The sequence below is a fragment of the Passer domesticus genome, chromosome 16 (assembly GCF_036417665.1).
Source record: "Passer domesticus isolate bPasDom1 chromosome 16, bPasDom1.hap1, whole genome shotgun sequence".
Classification (NCBI taxonomy): domain Eukaryota; kingdom Metazoa; phylum Chordata; class Aves; order Passeriformes; family Passeridae; genus Passer; species Passer domesticus.
Window position 1 is genome coordinate 15,166,578 of NC_087489.1, and position 24,112 is coordinate 15,190,689.

Below are 24,112 nucleotides of genomic sequence, written 5' to 3' on the forward strand. Positions count from 1 at the left end.
TTAACTTAACCTGTCAGTAGGACTCGTGCTATCTGTTACTGCTCTGTACTGCTTGAATTCAGTAGGTTGAGTCTTCTGTCCTAAGTCCTAACGTGATTGCATTAAAGCCAATCCAATTACACTGTGGAGCTGGGGACAGAAATCAGACCCAGTGAAGGAAGATAAGCATGTGTAATTAAGTCAAATCATGAACACTATTTGGATAGGTAACTTGGGAAGAAGTAGCTGGAAAGGGAGGATACCCTACTGTTGAACTTGGTTTAGGGTCCTCAGTTAATCTTGCTTGCTAGTATTTTCCCCCATGGATGTCTGGATTGCTCTATAAGGATTTGCATTATCCTTATAGATACAGCCATGTAGTCTTTCCTTTTGTGTGCACACTGTTAGCTTAGGGCAATGATGGGAAGAGGCTAAATCTTCTGCAGAGCATTTCCTCCAGGAATGCAGGAAATTAAGCCACTGGGTAGAGGTGCCATTGCTTAGAAGAGTTTTCACACTTGCTTCAAGGAGAGTCTGCTGTGGTTGGCTGATGACTCACAGAGGCAAGTGCCTGCTGCCACTTGGAGCTAACTGTGTGTGTTCTGCTCCCCTTTGCAGCGAGTTTGTATCCTGGCTCACTGAGATTGGAGAGATAAGCAAACCAGAGGAAGGGGTCAACCTGGGACAGGCACTATTGGAAAATGGAATTATTCATCATGGTGAGTGTGCCGTGTCATAAAAAGATACCAGATTTCAGTAATGCCCTGGAAATAAGGGTGGGAAACTTACTGAAGCTGTTCACATGATGTTCAAATACTTTCTGCTGCCATACCCATCAAATCCTCAAAATGTTTAGTGATTTTTGGGATTAATGACTGGGCAAATTTATGCCATGAAAAGAGATCATGTTTGGTATCCAGAAAGTGTTTGTGTCTGTAGTTGCTTGATTTCTCTGCAACATATTTGTTGTGCATCCGAAATATTCAGGAGTGCTCCGGCACTGAGATCTGGTCGTGGTTTTGGGATGTTGGCAAAGGCAGGGAAGACTGCAGTGACTCAGCTACCCTACCTTACCTGTTCTCCAGATTTCCTCCTCCTCTTTATTGTTGGACCTGTCTTCCATTAAAACAGGGTGGGAACAATGGCATTTCTCTGCTACATACTGTAAAATCTACAGGATACTCTAGTACTGTGTTTTAATTTGCTCAGTTCTTGACACTTTTATTGACACTTAGAATTGCCACTTATTTTCTACTCAGTAAAACAAATTACTTCTACTAGTTACTAAACTACCATCTTCAGGATGAGGGTTTCCCACCTCTACCTTCTGTGGAAATAGTTTGCCTTGGAATAGAGACTGGATAAACCTACATGTGATTGGATGTAGACTTCAACCATCTTCTAGTCTGATGCATTGGATAAATCTGAATCTGAGTATGTTTTTAAACTATTTTCTGACTTTGGCCAATGCTTCTTTTGAAATGGCTCTTGATTACATTGATACATCTTTTGTCTCCTCACCTTTGAAGCCCATCAGCAGATAGCATTGCCTAATAAGATTTTAACTGTTGTACTGTGGAATGGCTTTTCTGGGTGAAAAAAACCCCAGTCTAATTTTTAGAAGGAACTCACTGGTAACTATAAGAACCTTGACAGAAGAATGCCTCTGGCAGCTGTAGTTCCTGCCACCAGCATGCTTCTGCTTTTGGAGTTGTAGGGTTTTGGGCAACTGCAAAAATGGCTGTAAGTGCTGTGATAACTATTGTAGGAATTTGCAACACTTTGTTCAAAACTCGTCAAGAAAGGTCAGATGTTCCCAATTCCCTTCACTAGGACTGTTTCCAAAGACTTACATAAACTGAATCTGATGTAAATTTTTTAAAAATCCAATTTTTACCAACTGGCCTATAAAGAACATGGTGGGGAAAAAAACCAATTTAAATTATCATGCTGACGTTTTAGTTTCAGATAAGCACCAGTTTAAGAATGAGCAGGTGATGTACAGATTTCGCTATGATGATGGAACATACAAGCCAAGAAGTGAATTGGAAGACATCGTGTCCAAGGTTTGTGTTACCATTCTTAGCTGGAACCTTGTGATTTGCATCAAGAAGTTTGCTCTCCCTCTGAATGTTGTTGACCTACTGTGTGGGAGATTGCCATTGCTGTTGATCTGTGTTGTATTGAGCTATCCATCCTAATGCCACAGGAGATATTCACATTAGGGAGAGGAAGCATAGTTTGCAATGAACACCAATACAGTTGTGACTGCACCCGAGACTGCTGATTGCAATCCCAGTAGAGTAACAAAAGGTTTTAAAACAGTCGGTGGTAACCTGTCTCCTGCAAATCTGGGCATTATGGTTTAGAGGGACAGAAGAGATCAATATTTAACTGTTCCTAATAAGTGTTAGTAAAATGAGTTCTGTTGATCCCATATTTGTCCACATACCTTTTAATAAATTTGATTTTTTTCTTATGGACATTGGTTAATGGGTTAATTGTGAAGAAGGATTAATGGAGAAAATGTTGGAATGGAGGTGATTAGAAGTGAAAAGAGATTTCTGGCTGTTGGAAGCCAGGAAGGAAGAAAAAATGTTTGACAGAGAGGCTAAAGGAACTGTTTTGAATATCAATCTTAATAAATAAATAAAAAATTCCAGCTGAGGAGAGACATCAGTGTCCAGGTTTTGTTAGCATTAGCTAGTCAGTGTTTCTTTGAAAAGGAAAAAGCTTTAACACTCTGCATCTTCCATTCTTCAGGGGGTGAGACTGTACTGCCGACTGCACTGCCTGTATACTCCAGTGGTCAAGTAAGCTCCCCGTCGTGATCCCTTTGTATTTATTATCTGGCTTTGTTAAAAGCATGACACTACTATTGAAATCTTTCTTGTTTCTTACTATAAGCAATAATTTTCTGAATTTTCTTGGCTCTTCTGCTGCTCTTGCATCTCCACAGCTTAGATCTGTAAGCTTAGATCTAGCAGTGTTGCCGCTAGAGGGTGTTGGAACTGGGGATTCAGGGAGAGTGAGCAGCTGAGTATGGTTACAGTGGCTCTGATTCAGGGCAGATGTGGTGCCCCATGTGGTGGGGATTGTAGTTGCTGTATTATTTGGGTTATAGAAAATGTCAGCAGATGCTGAAGTGATGTAAACAGATTCCAGTGTGGTTCTAGGATTCTGTCATTCAGAGCATCCTAAACAAACAAAAGCCAGTCTGAAGCAGAACAAAAGCTGAAGCTGTAATTTAAAGAAACCCTGAAAGTTTTGTGTGGAATCCTAAGAATCTGGTTCTGTATAAATTACTGCTGAAGAATTGAGATAGTCTGCAAGTGCTAGGTAACTGTTCCCAGAACCCAGGAGATGATGTTCAGATGTTGTTTACCTTACTGTGACATCAGATGAACATTTCTGGCCTATAATGGAAACCACCTTGAACTCTGTAGTTGTTCTACAACTGCATGGAAGATTAGGCATTTTCACTTAGGAGAACTTAATTTTTTTACAAATAAAAAACTGATGAGAAAAAAAACAAAAAACATCTAGTGGAGATGGCTGGATTCCCAAATTCAACAAAAGTGACCCCTTGTCCATGAATTGTACAACTGAATTTTCACTGGGAGATGCCACTGTCATGCTAAAAGGATCTGCAATGATAGTTACAGTTTATAAGTAAAAAATTTGCACCATTGGAACTCTGGGTTTTTTTCCCAGAATAACTGTTCTACTGTGACACAGATTTCACTTAGCCCAAAAGGTGTGGAGAGAGCAGGAAAGCATGATGCTACCAGTGGCAGACAAAATGATTCTGTAGATGCACATATGTATTTGCACGTAGACATTTCATCCCTGAAGATGGCAATTCATATGCAGAGTAGAAATGATGGGAAGTGAAGTTCAAAAAATGTCCCTGACCTCAGGGTACCCACAAACTGAAGTGGATTTACTCTAATGCTTTAGGGAATCAACAACGACAAAATAACTCGCACAGGCCCATCTTGTGGTATTTTGTCAATGTGCTATTTTTGTAATAGCTTCCCAGCTGGAGAAGCTATTAGGATAGCTTCTCATATCAGGATTGATCTGTGCTAGACATCATGAACACAAACTGTATATAATCAATGAAAGGTACCAGACTCTCCAAAGTTTTAGGATCCTTCTGAATGGATTTAATTCTCAGTATGTTTAGGCTCTTCTTCCTGCCTTTCTTTTCCTTCTTCCTTTTATAGCCATGTTAGAAAACCTAATCTCTCAGGCTGTCATTGTTTTGTCTTCTTATCATGAGTTTTTGCCTCTGACAAGCCTCACCTTAGCCTAAGGAAGATAGCTTTTGCCAAGTTCGTTGCCATTGCTCTGTGCTGTGCCTTTGGATCACTGCTGTATCTGGCATCTTAGGACTGCTGATCCCTTCACTCTAGCTGCCTTTTCTGGCGCTACCTTCCTTCTAGAAAATTGGCAAAGCTGCTTGGAGTAGCAGATACATGTGCCACAGGGATCTGGAGGAATCACAAACTCAAAACTGTTTTATTGACAACCTCAGAGATACAATTCTACTTAGTTTTATTCCCTGGAAGCCTGGAGTTTCTAGTAGTCTTTGCCTTTATATTTTTCCTCAAGTAAAATCTTGACACCCTGTCACTTTGAGGGCAAGACGATGTACACCGCTGGAAACAAATCATGCTACTTTGGGGATTGAAGTATAAAAAGTAAAGCATTTTGAATGTATCTCTGATGTATTTCTGAGAAATTGTGAGGTGAGAGAACTTATTCCCACGTATGTATGTGATGGACAGTATGTCAGTGCATTGCTGAGCTAGACCCTGTGAGGATATTCTATTCCTCTAGTTTCTGTGAGGCAGCAAGGTTCTGCCAAATTTCTGTGGTTCCCACCTCTGTATTTGACTGTTCACCTGAGGCTCATGGTTCTGGATAACGTTCTGTGTTTCATGTTCTGCTCCTCTTCAGGGCAGATGGAAATGGGGAGAAAAGAGAGTGAATTAAAATTGATTCTGACCAGCACTGACCCCTAAGCAGGGAAAGACTGGGCCTTGGACCAAAATTGATAGCACCTTATCAAAACTGTCAGCATCTCCAGGAAAGATTTGAGAGTTACTTCTCGTCTGGAACTCCCTACTCATTAGTGCTCAATGTTTTTATGTTTTCATTTATTATGCTGACATTTCAAAAGTACATTTCCCCAGGATGAGAATGTGAGAGGGGAAATCTGCCCAGAAAACTCCTACAGATTTGTGCTGTGTTTAGCACATTACTGGGAGACAAGTTGAAAACTGTGCATAAGCACTATGAGGAAAGCTTTTTTCCTGAGGACACATTACTGGAAATGCTGTCATGTTTTGTTGGTTTTTTTCCCAAGCTCTGAAAGTCCCACTGTTCTTTTCAATTTCTCACACCCTGCATTCTGCAAACACACAGACATTTCTGCTGCATTTATTTCCAACAGTCAGTCACAACATATTTATATCTGTAGATGATTAGTAAAAGGAACAGGTTTGGGTAGGACAGGTTTTAGATGGTGTTTGGATATTTGATTTTTAGGAAAAAGGCAGTATTGGATAGTGTGGTGCTAATGAAAGAGGCTGATGTGACAGAACTGAGGAATAAAGTCTTGTCTTGGCCTGCCTCATGGATCCATCCAGACTGTAAAACAGCCCCAGTGGCTGTGCTTCCTTCTACAGTTGTGCCAGTTGAGCTCAAGCTTCAAACACAAGGACCACCCCAAGGGTGAGAGAGGAATTAATTCTTCATATCCATTCAGGATTTGGCCTCTCTGCTGAGAATCTCAATGAGAGGGAGCCAATTAATGCAAATTAATTGTGGTAGTGTCTTTTGTGATGTGGAACTAGGAACTGGATCAAGACCATGAAACTTATTTCACATGGGCCAGTAAAAAGCCTTAAAATTGCTTTTATGATCTTCCAAACTGGATTAAGTCCAGTGACCTTGGAGGTGAGAGGTGTTAGAGCCCAATGTCCTGAGCCACATATGCCTCTTGTATCTGTATCAAAATTCTTTAGAAATATTTCACAGAAGGCTAAAGCCATCAATTATCTCCATGGCTCTAAGAAGAGGAATTGAAGAAAACTGCAAAAAGCATCAAGTTACAGTATGGTTCCTTTTCCTTCTTGCAGGAACAGTGCTCTGCAAGGGCTGGTGCCAGTTGTGTTACAACAACTAAACACAACCCTTCCTGTTTACAATGACTGAGATTATCTAATTCCATTAAGGAATACTGCATATTATATTTGTGTCTGGCTATTATGTGTTATTCTGCTAAAGGAAATGAAATCTGAACAAGTGTGGAAAATCTCTCTTGACAAAATAGACTAAAAGCTGCCTAATTCCATGAGCCTCACTAAAAGGAGGCACAGGGGGAATGTGTAGAGTCCCCGTCTATGAATGCATTAATAGATAAATGCTAGAGAAGAATTATTGAAGCTTATGGATGGTACTCATACTGAGCCAAAAGATGTAAGCTGGACATCAATAGATTTTGGATGATTTCCAGCCAGAAAGTGTGATTTTTAGTGGGACTGCTGGTGGCAGTATTTTAACCTGAGTTACAGCAGCAGCTTAGGACATCTGTGAAAAGAATCTTCTGGCTGCCTCTGGTGGGAATGTGAGCTCCCTGAAGATGGCTTGAAACAACATCTAGAGAAATTTTAAGTAACACTGCTTTGTGTTGATTTGAAGTATCTTCCTAATTGAAGCTGCTAGAGAAGTTTAAAACTTTATACAGAGAAAAGATGGCTGCTTATTAGTAGTAAGTCACAACAGTATATATATAGGTTTAGAATGTAAAAGATATGTATACCTTTTGGTCCTGAATTTCCCTGAATTCTTTCTTAATTAGAGACCGTGACTACCACCTAAAGACATACAAATCAGTAATCCCTGCAAGTAAACTAGTGGACTGGCTTATTGCACAGGTAAGAAAAGTTTTAAGATACTCTCTTTGCTAAGAAGCGCTTCATAATCCTAAAACTTCCCTTTTACAATTTATCAGTGGAAAATTTAAAAGTGGTTTGGTTGCTGCTCTTACCTGTGTGTATCTGCTTTCTTTCCTCCTCCCAGGGAGCTGTAAACAGTCTTGGTCTGAGACCATCTTAATTGCTGGGTTTACACATCCCAAAGCAACCAACCACCATGATTAGGGCTTTAGACATCACATCATTACCAAAACTAGACAGCAACAATAATAATTGTAATGGTGGCAGTAGTAATAAGAGTAATAGAAATGTGCTCTGGACATGTTTCTTCACTATGGTACTGACTGCAAACTGTTTCTGTAATTCTGATGACTCAAATGGAGAGACTGTATGGAATAAACCTAAGTTAGCATGTCAAAACTAGTGTATCAAGTTTCACATCTAGTTTCTGTGTGAAAAGGTTGAGATGCATTTTGTCAAGATTGGTCATTGTAAATGGCTCTATTTTCTGAAGATTTTCATTACTTCCCTTATTGTATTTGGAGAAATACCTACATAACATTTAGCAGTACTTCGTGAGCTGAAAGAATTAAAGCTATATTTTCTAATTAGAGAATGCTCTTTTGCTAGGGGAATGTTTTGATGCCAAGATAACATCATCAGGAGTAGCCAAATCTAGTTTAGACCCTTCCTGTGCAAAGATTTTGTTGCCTAGGACAAACATAGACTGCTAAAGTTTTAAGATGGTAATATTAGAAGGTATTTCTCCTCCAGTTTATTTACAGCTGAAAGAATAAATTGGGATTTTTAAATCCCAGTCTCTATAAAATAAACTACCCATTTATCCTATAAAATAACACAATGTGAGCGTTGAACAGTCTCATGACAGGATGTTGAAAATGAGAGAAGACTTGTGAAGACTTGAAATTAGTTCATAATAAAAGTTAAACTTTTGGTTTCTTAAAGCTGTTTTCTTGGCTTTCCTTGTGTGATGACATGGTCATGCAATTCTTTCAGAACTGCCTTGATGTCTTTTCTACCAAGATAACAGTATTTAGTTCTTAATTTGTAAATGTTTTTTCTGTTCTGCTCTCAACCTCTTTAACAAAAGCTAGTATGCTGTGGATTGGCCAGAGCTGATCCTGTCTTTAAATAATGCTGATACACCACAGTGATGGGCTTTGCCAGCATTTGCTTGGCAAATAACTACTGCTCTCCTTGGTGGTATTTGAAGTTAGACTAATGTTCTGCTGGCAAGATCAGAGGGTGCTTGAAGCACTTTGTTTTTGCTTAAAACAAAGTCGGTACACTATGCTACGGCTGCTGTGAGAGCTTTTGGGTATCTAGTTCTTCAGATGCAGGGGAGAAAAGGTGTAAGTAATACTTGTGTAGGACACAGCTTCTTGTTAAATAGGACTGAAAGTAATACACTGAAATTGCTTCTGTTGCCAAAGCAGCAGGTGCCCTCCCTGCTGGAATGAGCTGAGGAGCTGCTCTCACTGACATAGCAGACACCAGCTTCCCCTGTGTCCCTTTGCTCATCTCACATCAAGGGACCAGTGTTGACAATCTTTGTAAGACTAGTAGTGCCTTCTGATTTTTAGCAGCACTATTTAAAACTTACTTGTCTGCCTAAAAAGTGCAACCAAGTTTGTAAAGTCTTCACTTGTGGCTGCAAATTAGCAGATATATTGAGAAAACTAGGCATTTCTAGGTATTTAACTGACTTGTAGATATAAAGCTTTAGGCTGCTATTTCAGGGAAGTCTGTAAATTTACAAGTCACCTTTGATACCTGTTTTGAATGACTACACTCAAGGCTTCAGGTGGTGAGAAACAGAAGCCTTTGTAATCTGCTGTGTAAGCAAACTGCCACTGTAGTTTTAACCTGTCTGACCTGTAGAGTTCACATACTTAGCTTTTTCTCCCTTGAGCTGAATATGGATGGGATCTCTCAGCTTCAAAGGAGGAGTTTTATTGTCTGTGACTAATGGGTCCTGAAGTCCAACACTCTGATTTCAAATAAAATGTCTTCACATTGAGATAATATGGTGTCTTTCCCCAGTGCCGGTCCTTGATCCTCTGGTTCCTGTAGGAGGGAGAGATGCTGTCTGGAGGAATGAAAAGTGTTTGGGCAATGGGATACCTGTTTTAATGGCTTATTATTGTTCCCTACGCAGATCCCTGCTAATTTCAGAGTGGCAAGCTCTGGTGGGGAAGAGGGAATAAATCGTCTTAGAAAATGGCCTGAGGTGTAACGGTAGTCTCGTTTTTCTAGGGAGACTGTCAGACTCGGGAGGAAGCTGTCGCACTGGGCGTGGGACTCTGCAATAACGGCTTCATGCATCATGGTAATGCATCAATTTTGCTTTCCCCAGCAAATGAGATGAGCTCTTATTTCAGTCAGATTAGCTATTCTGGACTGTGTCATACATGCTGTGTACAAAATTTGCAGGCATTCCTACACATCCTTCTAGAACACAGTCCTCGAGCTAATACATGGTAAAGCCTGGTGCCTTCCCAAAGGAAGCCACTTGCTGATAGTTATGGGTAGCACTGGAGGGATTAGACAAGCTAGAAGGAGCGTGTTTTTTCACTGCATCTCTTCTAGAGCCATGTGAGCAATGCACAAGCCAAGTGCTGTCCTGAAATATCACCAAAAAATATCAGCTCTTAAGTAAAATTGCCTAGTTCTTGCCTCTTGGATAACAAACACATTCCTCAGTGCTGAGGCATCCAAATCTGAAGTGCCAAATTGCCAAGTTAGACATCATCCATCCTCAAACAGGGGAAGTAAACAAACCACATCTGTATCAGTATGAAATAGAACATACAAGTCCTAAGAGTAAACATAGTTTGTCAAATGAAACATTCAGTTTTAGTCATAGAAAACATTTGCTCACTGTATTTTGAATAGTGTTTCTGAGAGCAGATTATTGTAAATAACTAATGGAGAACTTTCTTACTTTAAAAATTTACTTTAAAAATTAAAATTAATTTTTAGTTAATGTAAGAATAGTTGTTTTTAAAAGAATTTGGTCTGTTCTGAGCCCATGCAAACTTATGGCATTTATTGCATTCTTTGTCAAGGAAGGCCTTTGCATAAGTACATGTTGAATGTAGGAGTTGCTCATCACTTGATGCTTTGATTTGAAGGCCCCACGTCTTGTATTTGAAAAACTAGTAAGGAACTTTTTCATGTCTTCTAGAATTTTGTAGATGTCATTTCCTTCTCAGTTATTTTTTTTTAGTTGAGCCTTCATCTATGTGGACACCTTACATGCTTTAGCAGCCCCTTTACCCCTCTGTGCTCCTTTTATAGTTTTTTAATATTCATTTGGATGTAGGAAAGGAGCATGAGGTTTTGAGTAGCATCTTCCTTCCAAGAGGATCTTTTGGATTTTATATAAATTCTGCATGCCAGGGAGGTCACATCATGTCATGAGCTACTATGCACTGTGAAGAAAATTCTTGTCCTAAATACAGAATTAGCTTAAAAATACAGAGCTGAGGAACTGACTGATAGAGATTCATCTGGTCTGTGTTCTGTAAAGATGGGGGAAATATTTAGAATTACCTTTAACTTTCTTCGCTGTTTCTCTCTTTTTTTGGTCCATGTAAATGAATGTATGTATTTCATTTATAATTTCCAGTCCTGGAGAAAAGTGAATTTAAGGATGAATCCTTATATTTCCGCTTTTATGCTGATGAGGAGATGGAGGGTACCAGTTCCAAGAGCAAACAATTACGTAATGACTTCAAGCTCGTGGAAAATATCCTGGGAAAGAATCTTCTGGTAAGAAACATGTGAATGTATAAACCTTGTTGTTTCTGCTAAAATGGTATTGTTTTATAATAGAGCAGAATAATGAAAGAGTAGAATTAAAATGGGCAGTTGCATGTGTAGCTAGGTTTTTCTTCACTGCATAAATGCTACTAATTCTTGATCTGCTTTGCTGTATACCTCTAACTTCTGTACCTCTGACTTTTCAGTTAGGCAGACTGCATAATTTACTCTAGGAGCACGGGAAATCCTTACATTGGAGGCCCCTTTCTGGAGCTTGTGACCATGCTGCTGTATTGGGAGTTTTGGATGCACAGTTCACACAGGTGCAAATGCACGGAAGTGCCCACCTGTTTCCAGTGCATGGCTCAAGCCCTTTCTATTCCCAAGAAACCCTTGCAAGAGTGTAAGGGAGCTGGGAGGTGGATATGTTTTAGCAGGTATCACAGTGTGGACATGGTGGAGGAAAAAGTACTCTACTCTCTTGGAAGAGATCTGCCATCAAGTGTAAGCCCAGTTTGAATTCAAACATGCTTATATGTGGGATGAATTTAGATGCAAGTTAAAAAGACTGATAAAAACACAGATATTTCAGGGCATCATTCTCTAAGCCATATGAATGCTGCTGTTGTAGTCCTGAAGTGCATCACTCACCCTTTGTCAAAATGCAGTCCTGTCTCAAACAGAAAACAAATGAAGAGCACATGATGAGGGAAAATCTCCTACTTAGAGGGCACAGATTTGTGTCAAATCTGTAGTAGTCATGCTTAAGTCATGAGCTGCTTTCTTTTGCATGCATAAATTAACAGTTGCTTGAGTGAAGGGACTTGTGAAGACCCTGCAAAAGCAGTACAGTAAATTCATCACACTTATCCACGAAACAATTGTGCCTGACTTCTGCTTTATCCTGTGTTTAGCAATTAGGAGCAGCTGTAATCCTGAGGCTTTGCTATCTGTGGAACATCACTGCTTGCCTCTACACTCATGATAGGGCATTAATCTTTCCCATCCTCTGATTCCCACCACAGGAGGTTTATTGGAATTTCCTCAGCACTGGCTTTTGAAATATGCTTTCCTACTGCCACAAAATCCTAGTTGTTTAGTGGATAAGTTTCCCCATCCCCTTAATCTAAGTTTGCTCTATCACAGGAGAGTTTGCCTTTGAAAACAAAACAACAGAAACCTTGGCAAATACTTGTTAAAAATGCCAAGGAACAAAGTCTGGAAAAACATGATTCAAACAAGATCTAGTTCCAGTCTTTTCACTTTCTTGTGCATCCTCTAATGTGAACATCACCTGATAAGGACTTTTCCCCAGATATTTTGTTATACATTATTTTAACTTGACTGTATGGCTCCTGCAGGACAGAATTGTTCTGGTTCTTGACTTTTTTTTCTCTCCCCCAAGGTGATTTTCTATAAAAGGACATTTATAATCTGATGGAATTGACTTTAAGGGGAAAAGGACAGTATTTTAGAATAGTACAAAAATCATCAGAAGCAAGGAAACAATTCTAAGTAACTTGTTTTCCCCCATGGCATGCTAGGTTGACTAGCTTTATTTTTCTTCAGTTCTGTTTTATCAGATGGCTCTCAAATATATAATGTTTACTCAAATGCAAGATATTTATCAGTTAGATTTTCCACTTGTCCATTTATCAGTGGCTAGGCTTGGTTTATTTTTCTGTAATGTGAAGTGAGTTGTTAAGCTTTTTCCTTATTGTTAATAAACCACTAGAAAAGGATGAATGAAATGTATATTTGTCATGATTGATATGATTTTAAAGAATATGTATAAGGTGAGCCTGTGTGACCTCAGTGCAAACAAGAGGAAGCAGAAATTCAGGAGCAAGAATAATGAAGGCTTCTGTCTACCATGTAAGGTACAAACTGAGCACAAGGTATGGAGTTGCTGTTTTTTCCCTTACACGAAGCCTATGTGCCTGTCTCTAGAGGAAGGACTTACGGATGCCAGGAATTGTCCTCTCATTAGATAGAATTTCAGCCATCAGACTGCTATTATGCTGTAGAATTATGTAGTGTGTAGTTAGATCTATGAAAGGTAGGCCTGAGATCTGCAATTTGTGTGAAACTGGTAGCTGAGAAGCACTCAGATCTTCATTATCAGGTAGGGATGTATTCTGAAAAATAAACAAATGACCGCACTCAATCTGTAGTACATTCACCAGTGGAAAATACTGAATAATGACGAATTCCGTAATACAAAAGTGAAAGATCTATTGAAGGATGAAGGGCTAGGAGTTAAAAGTCAAATCCAGTTCCTAAAAGAAGAGTTGATGAACCACTGCAAAAAACTCTCAAGGGTGGGAATAGATTCTTCACTTCTTAAAGACTGCAGATCATACCTGAGTAACTCTGTAAAATCTGCTTTAATATATATTAAGGGCTCAATGCAGAAACAACTAAGATTAAATTTTATGGCTCATGTTTTGTAGGCAATCAGACCAAATGATCTGGTAGTCCCTTTCCATCTTAAGACAGAAGTCCAGATTGTGGCTTGCAATGAAAAGTCTAATTTCTCATCTCCAGTCTTCACCTTTTCTGTGAACTCTGTATTTATGAAGCATAAATATGTGTAAATATTGTGCTCTGTTTAAGATTTTACCAGAAGAGGATGACTATGGATTTGACATAGAAGAAAAGAACAAAGCAATTGTGGTGAAGTCAGTTCGACGAGAGTCTTCTGCCGAGGTAGGACCTCACATTCGTATTTTGGTATCTAAGAATGTTTCAATACTTAGAAAAGTTACAAACCATCCTTTTAAAATCTGTTTCCTTTAAAGGCAGCTAATAGAAGATGGCTGTCTTCTACAATTCCTGGTAATAAGCTGTTTCTGTAAATTGATAAGTGTTTTGGCATTACTGGAGGACTTGAATTATTGGTAAGTGATAGGATGAGAGCAGTATCTGTGTGATGATAGCTTACCTCAGGTTCCTTAGCAACTTTAATTTAAGGAGGGAAGGAAAGTAGCAATCTTTTGGGATAGCAAAGATGTTTAATGGGGAAACGGGTTTATTTGAATGAAAACTATTTTTAGATATGTGTTTTTCCCTTAAAAAGCATGTAGTAATTTCTCTCTATGATATTTTTAGGAGTTCTACAGAATATATTAGCTTCGTTTCTTTGAAGCACATAGATGGCCCAAATGTCTTAGGAAATGAGTATTGCTTAATCACCCACTTAGCCCTACAGAATTCTTATGTGGATCACACAGTGTGATCTTCCATTTACCAAAGTAAGGCACAGATACATTGCTGAAGGTAGGAGAGGACTAAATGACTTGTCAAGGGTTTCACAGTAAATAGTGGCACACCGGACAGAGTTTCTAATTAAAAGCCCTGGACAACTACTGCAGAATTTTTGAATGTCAGCATTAAAATTGTTGGTTACTCCTTTGCATTACATATAACTCCTGGAAGACTTGCGTAATGGAAATAGCTGAAGTGGACAGATTGGTTTTAGCAAGTCGAAAATGTCACATGGGAAGGAATTTTGAACTGAAGTTGAGTGTTAGAATGAAATTATTTCAGTATTCCTGATTCTCTTTTGGTTTATGGTCACCAAAGAAACCAAACCTATGCTTTATCTAGTGCTCAAAATCAACATAGATTGGCCAAAAGTGTTATTAATCTAAACCTATGCTATGAATTATTGCCTGCCAGATAATCCTCTGCCCTTTTTTTGGCTGGAAGCTTGGGGAATAGCCTGCAGATCTGTTGTGTTTGAGGAAAACGGCAGCACACCTTTTTCTAAGGAATCTTTTTCTTGATCTTTCAAGATAATCTTTGACCATGAGCCCATCTTTTGAACTTGATCTAATAATACTAGTCCAGCAAAGAACTAAATCTGCATCTTCCTGAGCCAGATTCTATGTGAGAGTAGTGCTGTGTGGACCTCCTTTTTCAAGTCAAGAAACTTGTCAATGGATTCCAGGCAGAACAGGAAAGGGTTTGCCACATTTAGAAGGAAACTCAACTGCTGAACCTTGAAGGTATATGAAGTAATTATAATCTGGAAGGTTTAATAAATTTTTAGTGGTTCCTTGATACCTAACACCTAGTCCAAATGTTGCTATGTTGCATTTTACCTGGTAGAGATCATCAAGGGGTATGTTTGAGGCTATTGTCCGGTGGGCACAGTAGGGGATCTCAGTCTTGTCATTGCACCTGTGGTCATTGCGAAATAACTAAAGTTACATGCAAAACCTAGGGATTAAAGACAAAATCTAATGGTTTTTTAGGCTATAAAGCTTAAAATGAATAAGCTCACTTAAAGCAGAGACAGTTCGTATCACCACTTCAAACCAGGTTGCATTTACTGACGTGACTGGATATAGGTTGGTTACTCAAGGCTGATGGCTGAAAATTGTCCACAGCTCCTGTGCCCAAGGTGTGGGAAGTCACACTTCTGCGTCTCACTGGATATCACAGCCAGTCTATTATGGGGCCCTAGCTTTCAGTTGTGTCCCCCAATCCCTTGTTTTTATATAATCTCCTATTTTAATAGTCCCTTTAAAATTTGTAGCAGAAAAGTAGTAAGATTTATCCATTGCAAACGAAGATGCATCTGTAGAGTGGTATATTTCTAAGGATACTGGCAAAATATTTTTGTTTTCTGTAAGTGCAGAAGATTTTAAGGGAGAGTGACAAATGACTTGATGAGCCAACACTATTTATAGGGTCTTCCAAGTGAAAGTAATTCAAGAAATGTCCATAAGTAGGGAACATTGAAGCCTGAGCTTTCAGAGTTGCTGCCAGTGATCCAAAGTGCTCAGTGGTATTTGTTCCTTTGCAGATGGCTGGCCTGCAAGCAGGAAGAAAAATCTATTCCATCAATGAGGATTTAGTATTCCTACGCCCATTTGCTGAAGTGGAAACCATCTTATCCCAGTCCTTCTGCTCACGAAGGCCACTTAGGCTTCTGGTAGCCACCAAATCAAAGGAGTAAGTGCCAAGATGGGCAGAGAGAAAAGATTATTGAGAAATGTCAGTTACTAATTAGTACTTCTACAGTTGTAGTGAAACCTGTGTAAACACTTTGCTGTGCAGAAGCCACTCAATAGGAAAACATGACAGAAATGAGAGGTACAAGAGTCATGGCTTGTTTTTAGTGATGACCCTTGGGCTGCTAGGAGAGGTTGGCATGTCTTCTCTTTATACTGCAGCTGACTTTTGGCTTCCTTGTCTACAAACAAAATTGAATTGCAAGGATTGTCATTTTTTCTCAGGTGTGAAGCTCCTCATACTCTATTTTGTGTATAGGAAAACAATTTCCACTCATTGGAGCTAGGCTTATTTTTGGATGACTCTAACAATATCAGCCCTTACAGTTTTTCAGTCTGTTAGTGTTTCTTATAATGAGAGTTGGCCCTCTTAGTGTCTTGTGTATTGTTAGATTTTGTAATCCCAGAATGTGCCTGAATAGAACTCAATGTCTCAGTGAACATTTGTTGCTGAATTCTAGTCCAGAATGTCTTGTTCAGTCTGTTTTGGTTTTTTATTTAATTTTTAGTGGGAAAAAAATACCTCTGCTGGTATAGGTCAGCACAGCTGCACTGAAGTTTGTGCAGAAATGGAAGTGAATATAAATGCCTTAGAAAGTTTCTGTCAAATGTTTATTCACTTATAAATGTAAAAATTAAGAAATCTAAAATTTTAATTAACAAGTAGAATCTCCCATCTGCCTTGGAGATTCAAGATGGAGTATATTCCTTCAGGTCTGTTTATTTTTTATTTATTTGTAAACACTATGGATGCTTACTTTCATCCAAACCCAGTTGTGAATGCTAAGGAAAGATGCTGTTAAGAACTGCCCAGAACTCTGGCAGCCTAAATTAAAACCATACTTTCTCTTCTCCATTATTTATCTGCAGGATTATTAAAATCCCAGATTGTCCTGAAGCACTTTGCTTTCAGATCCGGGGAGCAGCACCACCATATGTTCACGCAGTAGGAAGAGGTAAGTAGAAACTCTGTGGTACAGTAAAGTTGGGAGTACAGCTGAATATATAGACGTGTGCATATAAAGTGTGTGTATGTATGTGTGTATATATATTTTTTTTTTCTTTTTCAACAAAGACAGATCCAGGTTTCATTGTCTAGCTTGTTCTGTACAAATTCTGATACGTCTGGTGACCATAGTGACAGGAATCTGTGACAGACAAAAATCACACTCATATAACCATAGAACAGTGTGAGATTTCCTGCCTCAAACTGCTTATCACCTAAATAGATTCTAAGACAAACAGTATCATTCTTATGAACTGACTGTTGGGTCTCTAATCCCATCAACACAATACAAGGAATAATTTAACTCCACAGTAGAAGAAACTTGAATGCTGCAATGCACAGTACCATGGACTCTCTAGAAGGCATTATCACTTTAGCTCTTGCAAGCTGGGAATGGACTTGCTTAGTGACCTTGAGGCTACTAAGGTAAAGCTTAACAGCCACAGGGGGAAAAAACCCTTAAAACTGAGATGGTTGAGAAAAAGTTAAAGGGTTCATGCTGTCTGTTGCTTCCTCAATATTTTTACCTGTAGTCATCCACAATTTGGGTCTGGGTTCTGAAGGTGCTATAGGAACAGCAGGTTAGTAGACAAGTCATAACATCACAAAGTATGACATAAGACTTGAAGACTACTTCTCCCTTTACACAGGCATGTATTACTACAAATTGCCAGTGTAAGGCAGAGGCAAACTGCTCGCCTTGATATTTTAAAAATGAGAAAACACAAGTTGACAGAGATATTTACTACTTCTGTGCCTGACATATTTAACTGAGCTACAAGCAAAGCATAGATTTACCTTTATGTTAAGCAGATGCAGAAAATACAACCTTTTAGACATACACCAGTCTTCAGAACAAATGTGTGTCTCCAGCTGAGTGCAGTTAGCTTAGGCAGTGCCCACAGATGGTGTTCCCAGGGACTTGCATTTATTACACCATTTTATAGCAGCACCTACAACCGCTTTTTCACTGTTTGGAGTGCAAGCTGGAAGTTGCAGCTAGGAAGATTATCCTTTTCCGGGATTTTTGCCTGGAAAAGACAAGTTACATTTGACATCATAGTCTTTTTGTGTAGCAAATTGTGTAACATGCAAGTGTTCTGTCTTCCCAGGTGCAAGAGGCTGGAACAAATACAACAGTTTGTACTTAAGCAAGACTGCAGCTAATGTAACCATAAGGCTAAAAGAGAACCATATAAGAATCCCAAACAGTTTCCCACAGAAATGTCAATTTCTAGCATGAATGCAATTAGATCTAGGAGATTGCTGTTTTTCCCAGCACCGCTGAAAACATGAAGGATAGACACATTATGTTATCCTTACACAACAAAGCTTTCTGAGTAGTAGCAAAGGCATGACAGGTCTGACCCAGCTCTTCTTACTTTTTCTAACTAGAAAGATTTTGCAAACTTTCCAGTATTCTCATGCATAGGCAGGTGGCATTTCTGTTTAACTTCTCTCCTGTTATTTTTCAGGTTCTGAGGCTGCAGCCGTAGGCCTTCATCCAGGGCAATGTATTTTGAAAGTTAATGGGAATAATGCAACACATGGAAATTACAAGGAAGTTCTGGAACACTTCACAGCCTATAGGACCAGACAGCAGGAAGCACTGGTATGAATGCACAACCTCAAAGAAAGTACATTAATTCTTGCCTTTCTTCTGCCCTCCTCTAGTCCTGTGTTTTTAGGCTCACTAAATATTCAGAAAAAGAACAACTACACGTTTGTTTTGACTCATTTGCTTTTATGCCAGGGTCCTGCTATCACTGAGGGGACCTGATTCCATTTGCCCATAGTTGCAAAACACCTACAAATAATATGAAAGCCATTTCATGCATACAGTACTGAAAATTGTTACTAACCATGGAAGTTTACCCAGCTATTGATCTAAATTTTATGTTCTCTGAAGTTCAGAGAAAAACTGGGGTAATGTTGGTATTTCAGCCTACTTAGAAGATACAGAATTGATTGCTAGATTCACCTCTGTAGTCCAGATATTTGGAGATTGGGCATTTTGAGGTCCTAGCTGAAGCCTATATCTCTTGAAAGGGATTGTACCAGTGGGTGTACAGAACACATGAAGATGCTGAAGAGGACAGAGTTCAGCAAGCAGCATCCCCTGCATGTTTGAGTGGCAGTCGCCTGGGGTCCAGCAGAGACAACTCTGCACTAGAAGGACATGCAGAATTGGAAGCCCTTCAAAGCAGCCAACAGGAATCAGGTAAAGATTCTCATGGGGGAAGAAAACCTAGGGACAATTCAGGGGCTTTCAGAAGGAAAACCGCAGTAGAAATGTAAAGAATAAATATTATTGTAGAATATCTTATGTCTTAGCAAAGCTTTGTAATTGAATGAGGTCTGCCTGAGGACATATTTCTTTGCTACAGTTTATTCAGGAGAATAAAATATTGAGATGCACATAGAAATCATGTCCCTATGACTCTGTCTTCTCTACAAGACAGCCAGTTATGGGAATTAAAAGATTCAGCATTTTTAGAATCCTTTGGTAGCCCCTGCAAACCATGCATTTATGGCAGTAACTGATGGAGAGGGAACGTTTGCAAGTAACTCCACCTAGAATAATCTGTATTTTCTGTTATTTTTGATTAAAGATTAGGATGTTTAATTACTTTGATCTGGAGCAAATCTTGAAGGCATGTTGCCACTGTTTCAGGAAAAGGTGTGGGTGTATTTCCTTCAACTTCTGAAAGCATAGCTCAAAAAACAGGTCTGCTTTCATGTTGAGGGCTTATTCAGAAAAGTAGATGTTAAGGGAGACTACTAAAGCAAAATATAATCCAAAGGACTGAGCCTGGACTCTCTGAATGGCATTGGCAACTTCTCCAGGAACAGATGCACGTCTGTGTGGATCCCATGCAAGGTCTGGTGATGCTGGTAATTTCACGGTCCCAGAGTGTTCCAGCAGTGGAACAGCTGGAGCACCCTGATAGAAATGTGTGAGCAACTTCCCTGGCAAATCTCAATTTTACTGTAACTTGAATGTGGTCTCTAGTGACAATAGAACTGCTTTGTGTAAAAAATGTTTTCTCCTCACCACATCCCTGCCTTACATCCCAGTCTTCCAGAGAGTTATTGCAGGCAACAGGACTCAGAGATTAACATACTTCCTTTTCCTTATAAGCTTCTGCTAGGATCCGTGAACAGAACTAAAAGTAGTGTCCTGAGCGTGGATATGTGCACACATACATGGAAGAACATCAGAATGGGGATTGGAGCATGTGTAAAACTCTGTCACTGGCCAACAGCAAATGTCTTCCTAAGAATATTCTCAGTCTCCAGCAGCACATAGTTCAAGACATTCTTTGAGCCAAAGGTTGTGTCTCTGCATTCAATATTCTTCTCAGCAGGTTTCTCTTGCCTGGGCAGGCCTGTGTTCACATGTACTGCCAGACACCTCTAATGACTTACTTTGATTCCAGCCCAGACACCACAGACTGTTATTTCTCCACTGGTCATTGGTGAAGAAACCCCTCTCATCAGCCTGACTGTGGATAACACCCACCTGGAGCACGGAGTGGTATATGAATATGTTAGCAGTGCAGGAATCAAATCCTTTGTCCTGGAGAAAATTGTGGAACCAAAAGGTTGCTTCATTCTCACTGCAAAGGTACTGAAAACCATACATGATCAGCTTTTGCCTAAACAGAATGGGAAACCAATAATATTGCTTATTATTGGCTGCTATGGGCTTGGCTCTTCAGTTGAGTTTGACATTGGTCTTCTCAGCTCTTCTTAGAGTTTTGTTCATTGGATTGAGTTACAATAGCTTGTTTGGTATGAGTAATCAGCAAGTGCTTCCAGGACTTCAGCTGTTGAGGGACATGGAGGGGAGCCCTCAGATGTGGAATTCTTGCTTTTGTCTGCCTGGTAACATACACTCTGTTGATATTTAAGATTAATCTTTTCAGGCAGGAATTTGCTTTACCTTGCAAGAAAATCAAGCAACTTTTTCCCACCTGAGGGGCTGCATGGGTTGCTACAAGAATTGAGTAGAACTGCTGCTATTGGAAATCAGCAGAGAGTGCTGAGTGGCTTGGTTATCTCTGGCACAAATGAGCTAATAGTGAATGCTTGTCACATCCCAGTAATGTTATTGTTATGTCCCATGGAAGCATGCTAGAGCAGGTAACTTGGACAGTGGGTATTTTGATCCACTTCTGTAATTCTAAACATTTTTAAGGAATGTTAGATGACTCTGACGATTAGACACATTAGTGGTTCTCAGGCAGCAATAAAGTCAGCTTGTTCTGGAGGCTGCTTTATTCAACCATGGGGCTTTGCCTCTCACTGAGTGGAAGAAAAGTATATTTTCTCTCCTTGCCAGGACTCATACCATTGACATCCTGTCTTTTTGTTTAGATTTTAGAGGCCTTTGCTGCAGAGGACAGTCATTTCGTAAGGAACTGTGAAAGACTCATATCCCTAAGTAGTGCTGTGGCCACCATGCCCCAGTATGAATTCCGGCAAATCTGTGACACTAAGCTGGAAAGCATTAGCAGGAGGCTAACGAGCTACCAAGAGGTAAAACACTACTAGTTATTGATGAAGTCTTGAGAGAATAGTTCATTATGTTAAGTGGGTCTTAGTATTCTTTATTAATGAATCCAAACTGTTTCTGAGGTGGGTATCCTGGAGGCATGAGAACAGCTCTGCAAGTTACTGAAATTGCAAGTTTTGAGTGAAAATACTTTGTCTGTAAATCACTCCTTTCTGCTTGTCAGAGCTAAGACATATTAAGTGGGTTAAGACATATTATTGCAGGTTAATTTCCACTGTATTAATGAATAAATATGAGAACAAATTGATGCATGTCTTATTTAACATGAATGTAACTACAGTGTATCATGGTGTAAACAAACAAAGTGTATGTGCTTTTTTTGTGCAGTTACCTGAGCTGCTTGAAAAGAGAGTGCTGGGAGGTATAGCTAATTACTTTCCTTTGTTGTTTTACGAGCTTTTTTTAAAATGTGTTATTCCAGCTGCAGCAGAAATCTGAATTCCTGGATTTCTGGAATAAGAGGCAGGAAGAGAAAAGAATTGTCTGTATTGCTTCAAAATTTTTTTGAAGGTGCAGTAGCACACACCTACTTTATTTCTCCCAGTTTGCAGATGAATTGAAAACAAAGGTGAGCCCAGCCTTCAAACAAGCCGTTATGGAACCTCATTCCCTCAACAGCATGGATTTCTGCCCCACCAACTGCCATATTAACCTCATGGAGGTATCATACCCCAAAAACACTACCTCAGCAGGGAGATCGTTCAGTATTCGCATTGGACGGAAACCTTCTATTATTGGTCTTGATCCAGAGCAAGGTGATAATTAACTTCCAAGTCATACTGTTTTGATCTGTATAAAAGGCTGTGGTTTTCCACTGCTCAGCAAGGTCAAATAGAAGTTCCAAGGAAACATAGTCTTTTCAGTACCTTTTTTTCCTCCTTAAAATTTTATAGTTAAATGGCAGCCTTCTTGTATTGTGAAAAAGTAATGGCTTCAAGCATAGAGGGGCTTCAGGTGCCATGTTTTTGCAGGTGAACTGTTTGGGCATGATCTCACATGGCCAGGGTGCTGTTGCCCTTAGAAGAGGTGACTTGCTGACTAAAAGGGAGCAGGGGCTGATGGCAATGCTAGTGCTTCATTCAGGGGGAAAACTGAAGTCAATCACATTGTAGTGCTGCTTTCTCCTCTCATTACTAAGCAAATTCCATGCACTCGTGTTGAAAGTCTGTACCATGTCAGGAGATCTGTTTTCTGATAAATTGCTGCCATGCAGCATTTCTCCTACAATCTGGTTATTTGAGTTCCAACCTTTTTTATCATGATCTGACTTAGCATGCTTCTGATTCATTGCCTTGTGAAGGTCAGAGTGCAGAAATGTTTGGAAGAGGGAAATATAGACTAACCAACTTTCTGAACGATGGCATTGACTGTTCAGATTGAGTTTTATAAAGGACTCCTGCTTGCCTGGGCAGTAGAATTTTTAATGTGAGCTAAGATAGGTAGCAAAGTACTGCATCAAAACTGTCAGCAATTCTAAATGAAAAATAATTAATCTTCTGTAAGGACAGCGACAGAATCCTCTTCCTTTATATCTATGTGTATGTGTAAGTGTAAATGTCTGTAGAGCTTGAATAATAGCATGGACTGATTCCTGAGAACTCAAATTCATTAACTTTTCAATGAACGCTTTTAGAGCGCTTCTAAGTTTTCGGTATGAGTGTACATGTGGACATAGATCTTTTCTTCCATAATCTAGCCAGTTTCTGAACTGCAGTAAATTCAAAATACCTAGTTAGCATGACAGGAAAAAAAGCCCAACTTCTTTGGATATTTTTCCAGAATGATTTTGTCATATAATGGAATTATATAAAACAGTTCTGTGACATTTTAGTTTTTGCTGTCAGAACTTATCCTAAATGATTATCACTGGGATGGAGTGGAGAAAATAATGAGAGACATACTAACTAGATCCTTTAATGTTTAGTAGGTACCTTAAATCCAGTCTCATATACTCAGCATTGCATCACCACTATGGCTGCGCCATCTTGGAGATGTCCAGCCCCAGAAGATGGAGATCCTGATGGTAGCTTTGGCCAGCAGAATGGAGGAACAATTTGGGAAGAAAGGGGACTCAGTTTTCTGCTGAAACAGGAAGATTGGGAGATGCAGGACTCCTACTTGCATCTTTTTAACAAACTAGACATTGCAGTGAAGGAAATGAAGCAGTATGTCATTCAGATAAATAAGTGAGTACAAAATCCTGTATGCACTGGGGATAGAAATCCTTATAATGTTGAGGCAGTAACCTCCGAAAACACATTGTGCTGTTGGCCCCAGCTGTCAGCCTCTTCATACCTGCCCTTGCATGACAAGTCCTCGCTGGTTATGTCAAATGTACTCCTGGGTAGATCCACTGGTGGTTGTATTATTGTCTTTTGCTTCTAAAAGTCTGCTTGAATTTGACAGCCACTCTTTTGCTTACTGTATATTCCAAAATAAGAATCTATTTGTTCTCAAGGGCCCTTGAGATTTTGTCTGTCATAAGGCAGAAATAAGGGTTGAAATAAAGACAGTTCAACAGCTGAAGCAAAAGCTGCACACAAACAAAGCAAAACCAGGGATTCATTCACTGCTTCCTGTGGGCAGGCAGGTGTTCAGCCACCTTCAGGAGAGTAGGGTTCCATCCTGTGCAATGGTGACTTGGGAAGACAAACACCATCACTCCAAATAGCCCCTCTTTCCTCCTTTTCCACCCACTTTATATGCTGAGCATGGTGTCACATGATCTGGAATATCCCTTGGGTCAGTTGGGGTCACCTGTCCTGGCTGTGTTTCCTCCCAGTCTCCCACACAC

The 24,112-nt window shown here is 39.6% G+C and overlaps 1 protein-coding gene and 2 long non-coding RNA genes across 8 annotated transcripts in view; 2 read left to right on the plus strand and 1 right to left on the minus strand.

The window, feature by feature from the left end:
- The window catches only part of PREX1 (phosphatidylinositol-3,4,5-trisphosphate dependent Rac exchange factor 1), a 116,467-nt gene that overhangs the window by 74,287 nt on the left and 18,068 nt on the right, over window positions 1-24,112 (plus strand). For 5 of the 6 annotated variants that reach the window (XM_064391884.1, XM_064391882.1, XM_064391886.1 and 2 more), the window contains 15 exons: window positions 598-698; window positions 1,942-2,045; window positions 2,743-2,792; window positions 6,851-6,926; window positions 9,204-9,276; window positions 10,579-10,721; window positions 13,329-13,421; window positions 15,526-15,674; window positions 16,604-16,689; window positions 18,215-18,351; window positions 18,789-18,960; window positions 20,180-20,367; window positions 21,120-21,281; window positions 21,863-22,073; window positions 23,243-23,504. In XM_064391884.1, the coding sequence (XP_064247954.1) occupies window positions 598-698; window positions 1,942-2,045; window positions 2,743-2,792; window positions 6,851-6,926; window positions 9,204-9,276; window positions 10,579-10,721; window positions 13,329-13,421; window positions 15,526-15,674; window positions 16,604-16,689; window positions 18,215-18,351; window positions 18,789-18,960; window positions 20,180-20,367; window positions 21,120-21,281; window positions 21,863-22,073; window positions 23,243-23,504 (2,007 nt within the window). The remainder of the gene's footprint in view (window positions 1-597; window positions 699-1,941; window positions 2,046-2,742; window positions 2,793-6,850; window positions 6,927-9,203; window positions 9,277-10,578; window positions 10,722-13,328; window positions 13,422-15,525; window positions 15,675-16,603; window positions 16,690-18,214; window positions 18,352-18,788; window positions 18,961-20,179; window positions 20,368-21,119; window positions 21,282-21,862; window positions 22,074-23,242; window positions 23,505-24,112) is intronic. The other variant, XM_064391883.1, reaches the window with a different exon arrangement.
- LOC135282266 (uncharacterized) lies at window positions 2,040-13,856 on the minus strand. Its single transcript, XR_010348537.1, has 3 exons — window positions 12,676-13,856; window positions 10,503-11,547; window positions 2,040-9,014 (listed from the first exon to the last, which is right to left on the minus strand). It is a non-coding gene; the product is annotated as an uncharacterized LOC135282266 (long non-coding RNA).
- Window positions 10,914-12,454, plus strand: LOC135282267 (uncharacterized). Its single transcript, XR_010348538.1, has 2 exons — window positions 10,914-11,035; window positions 11,150-12,454. It is a non-coding gene; the product is annotated as an uncharacterized LOC135282267 (long non-coding RNA).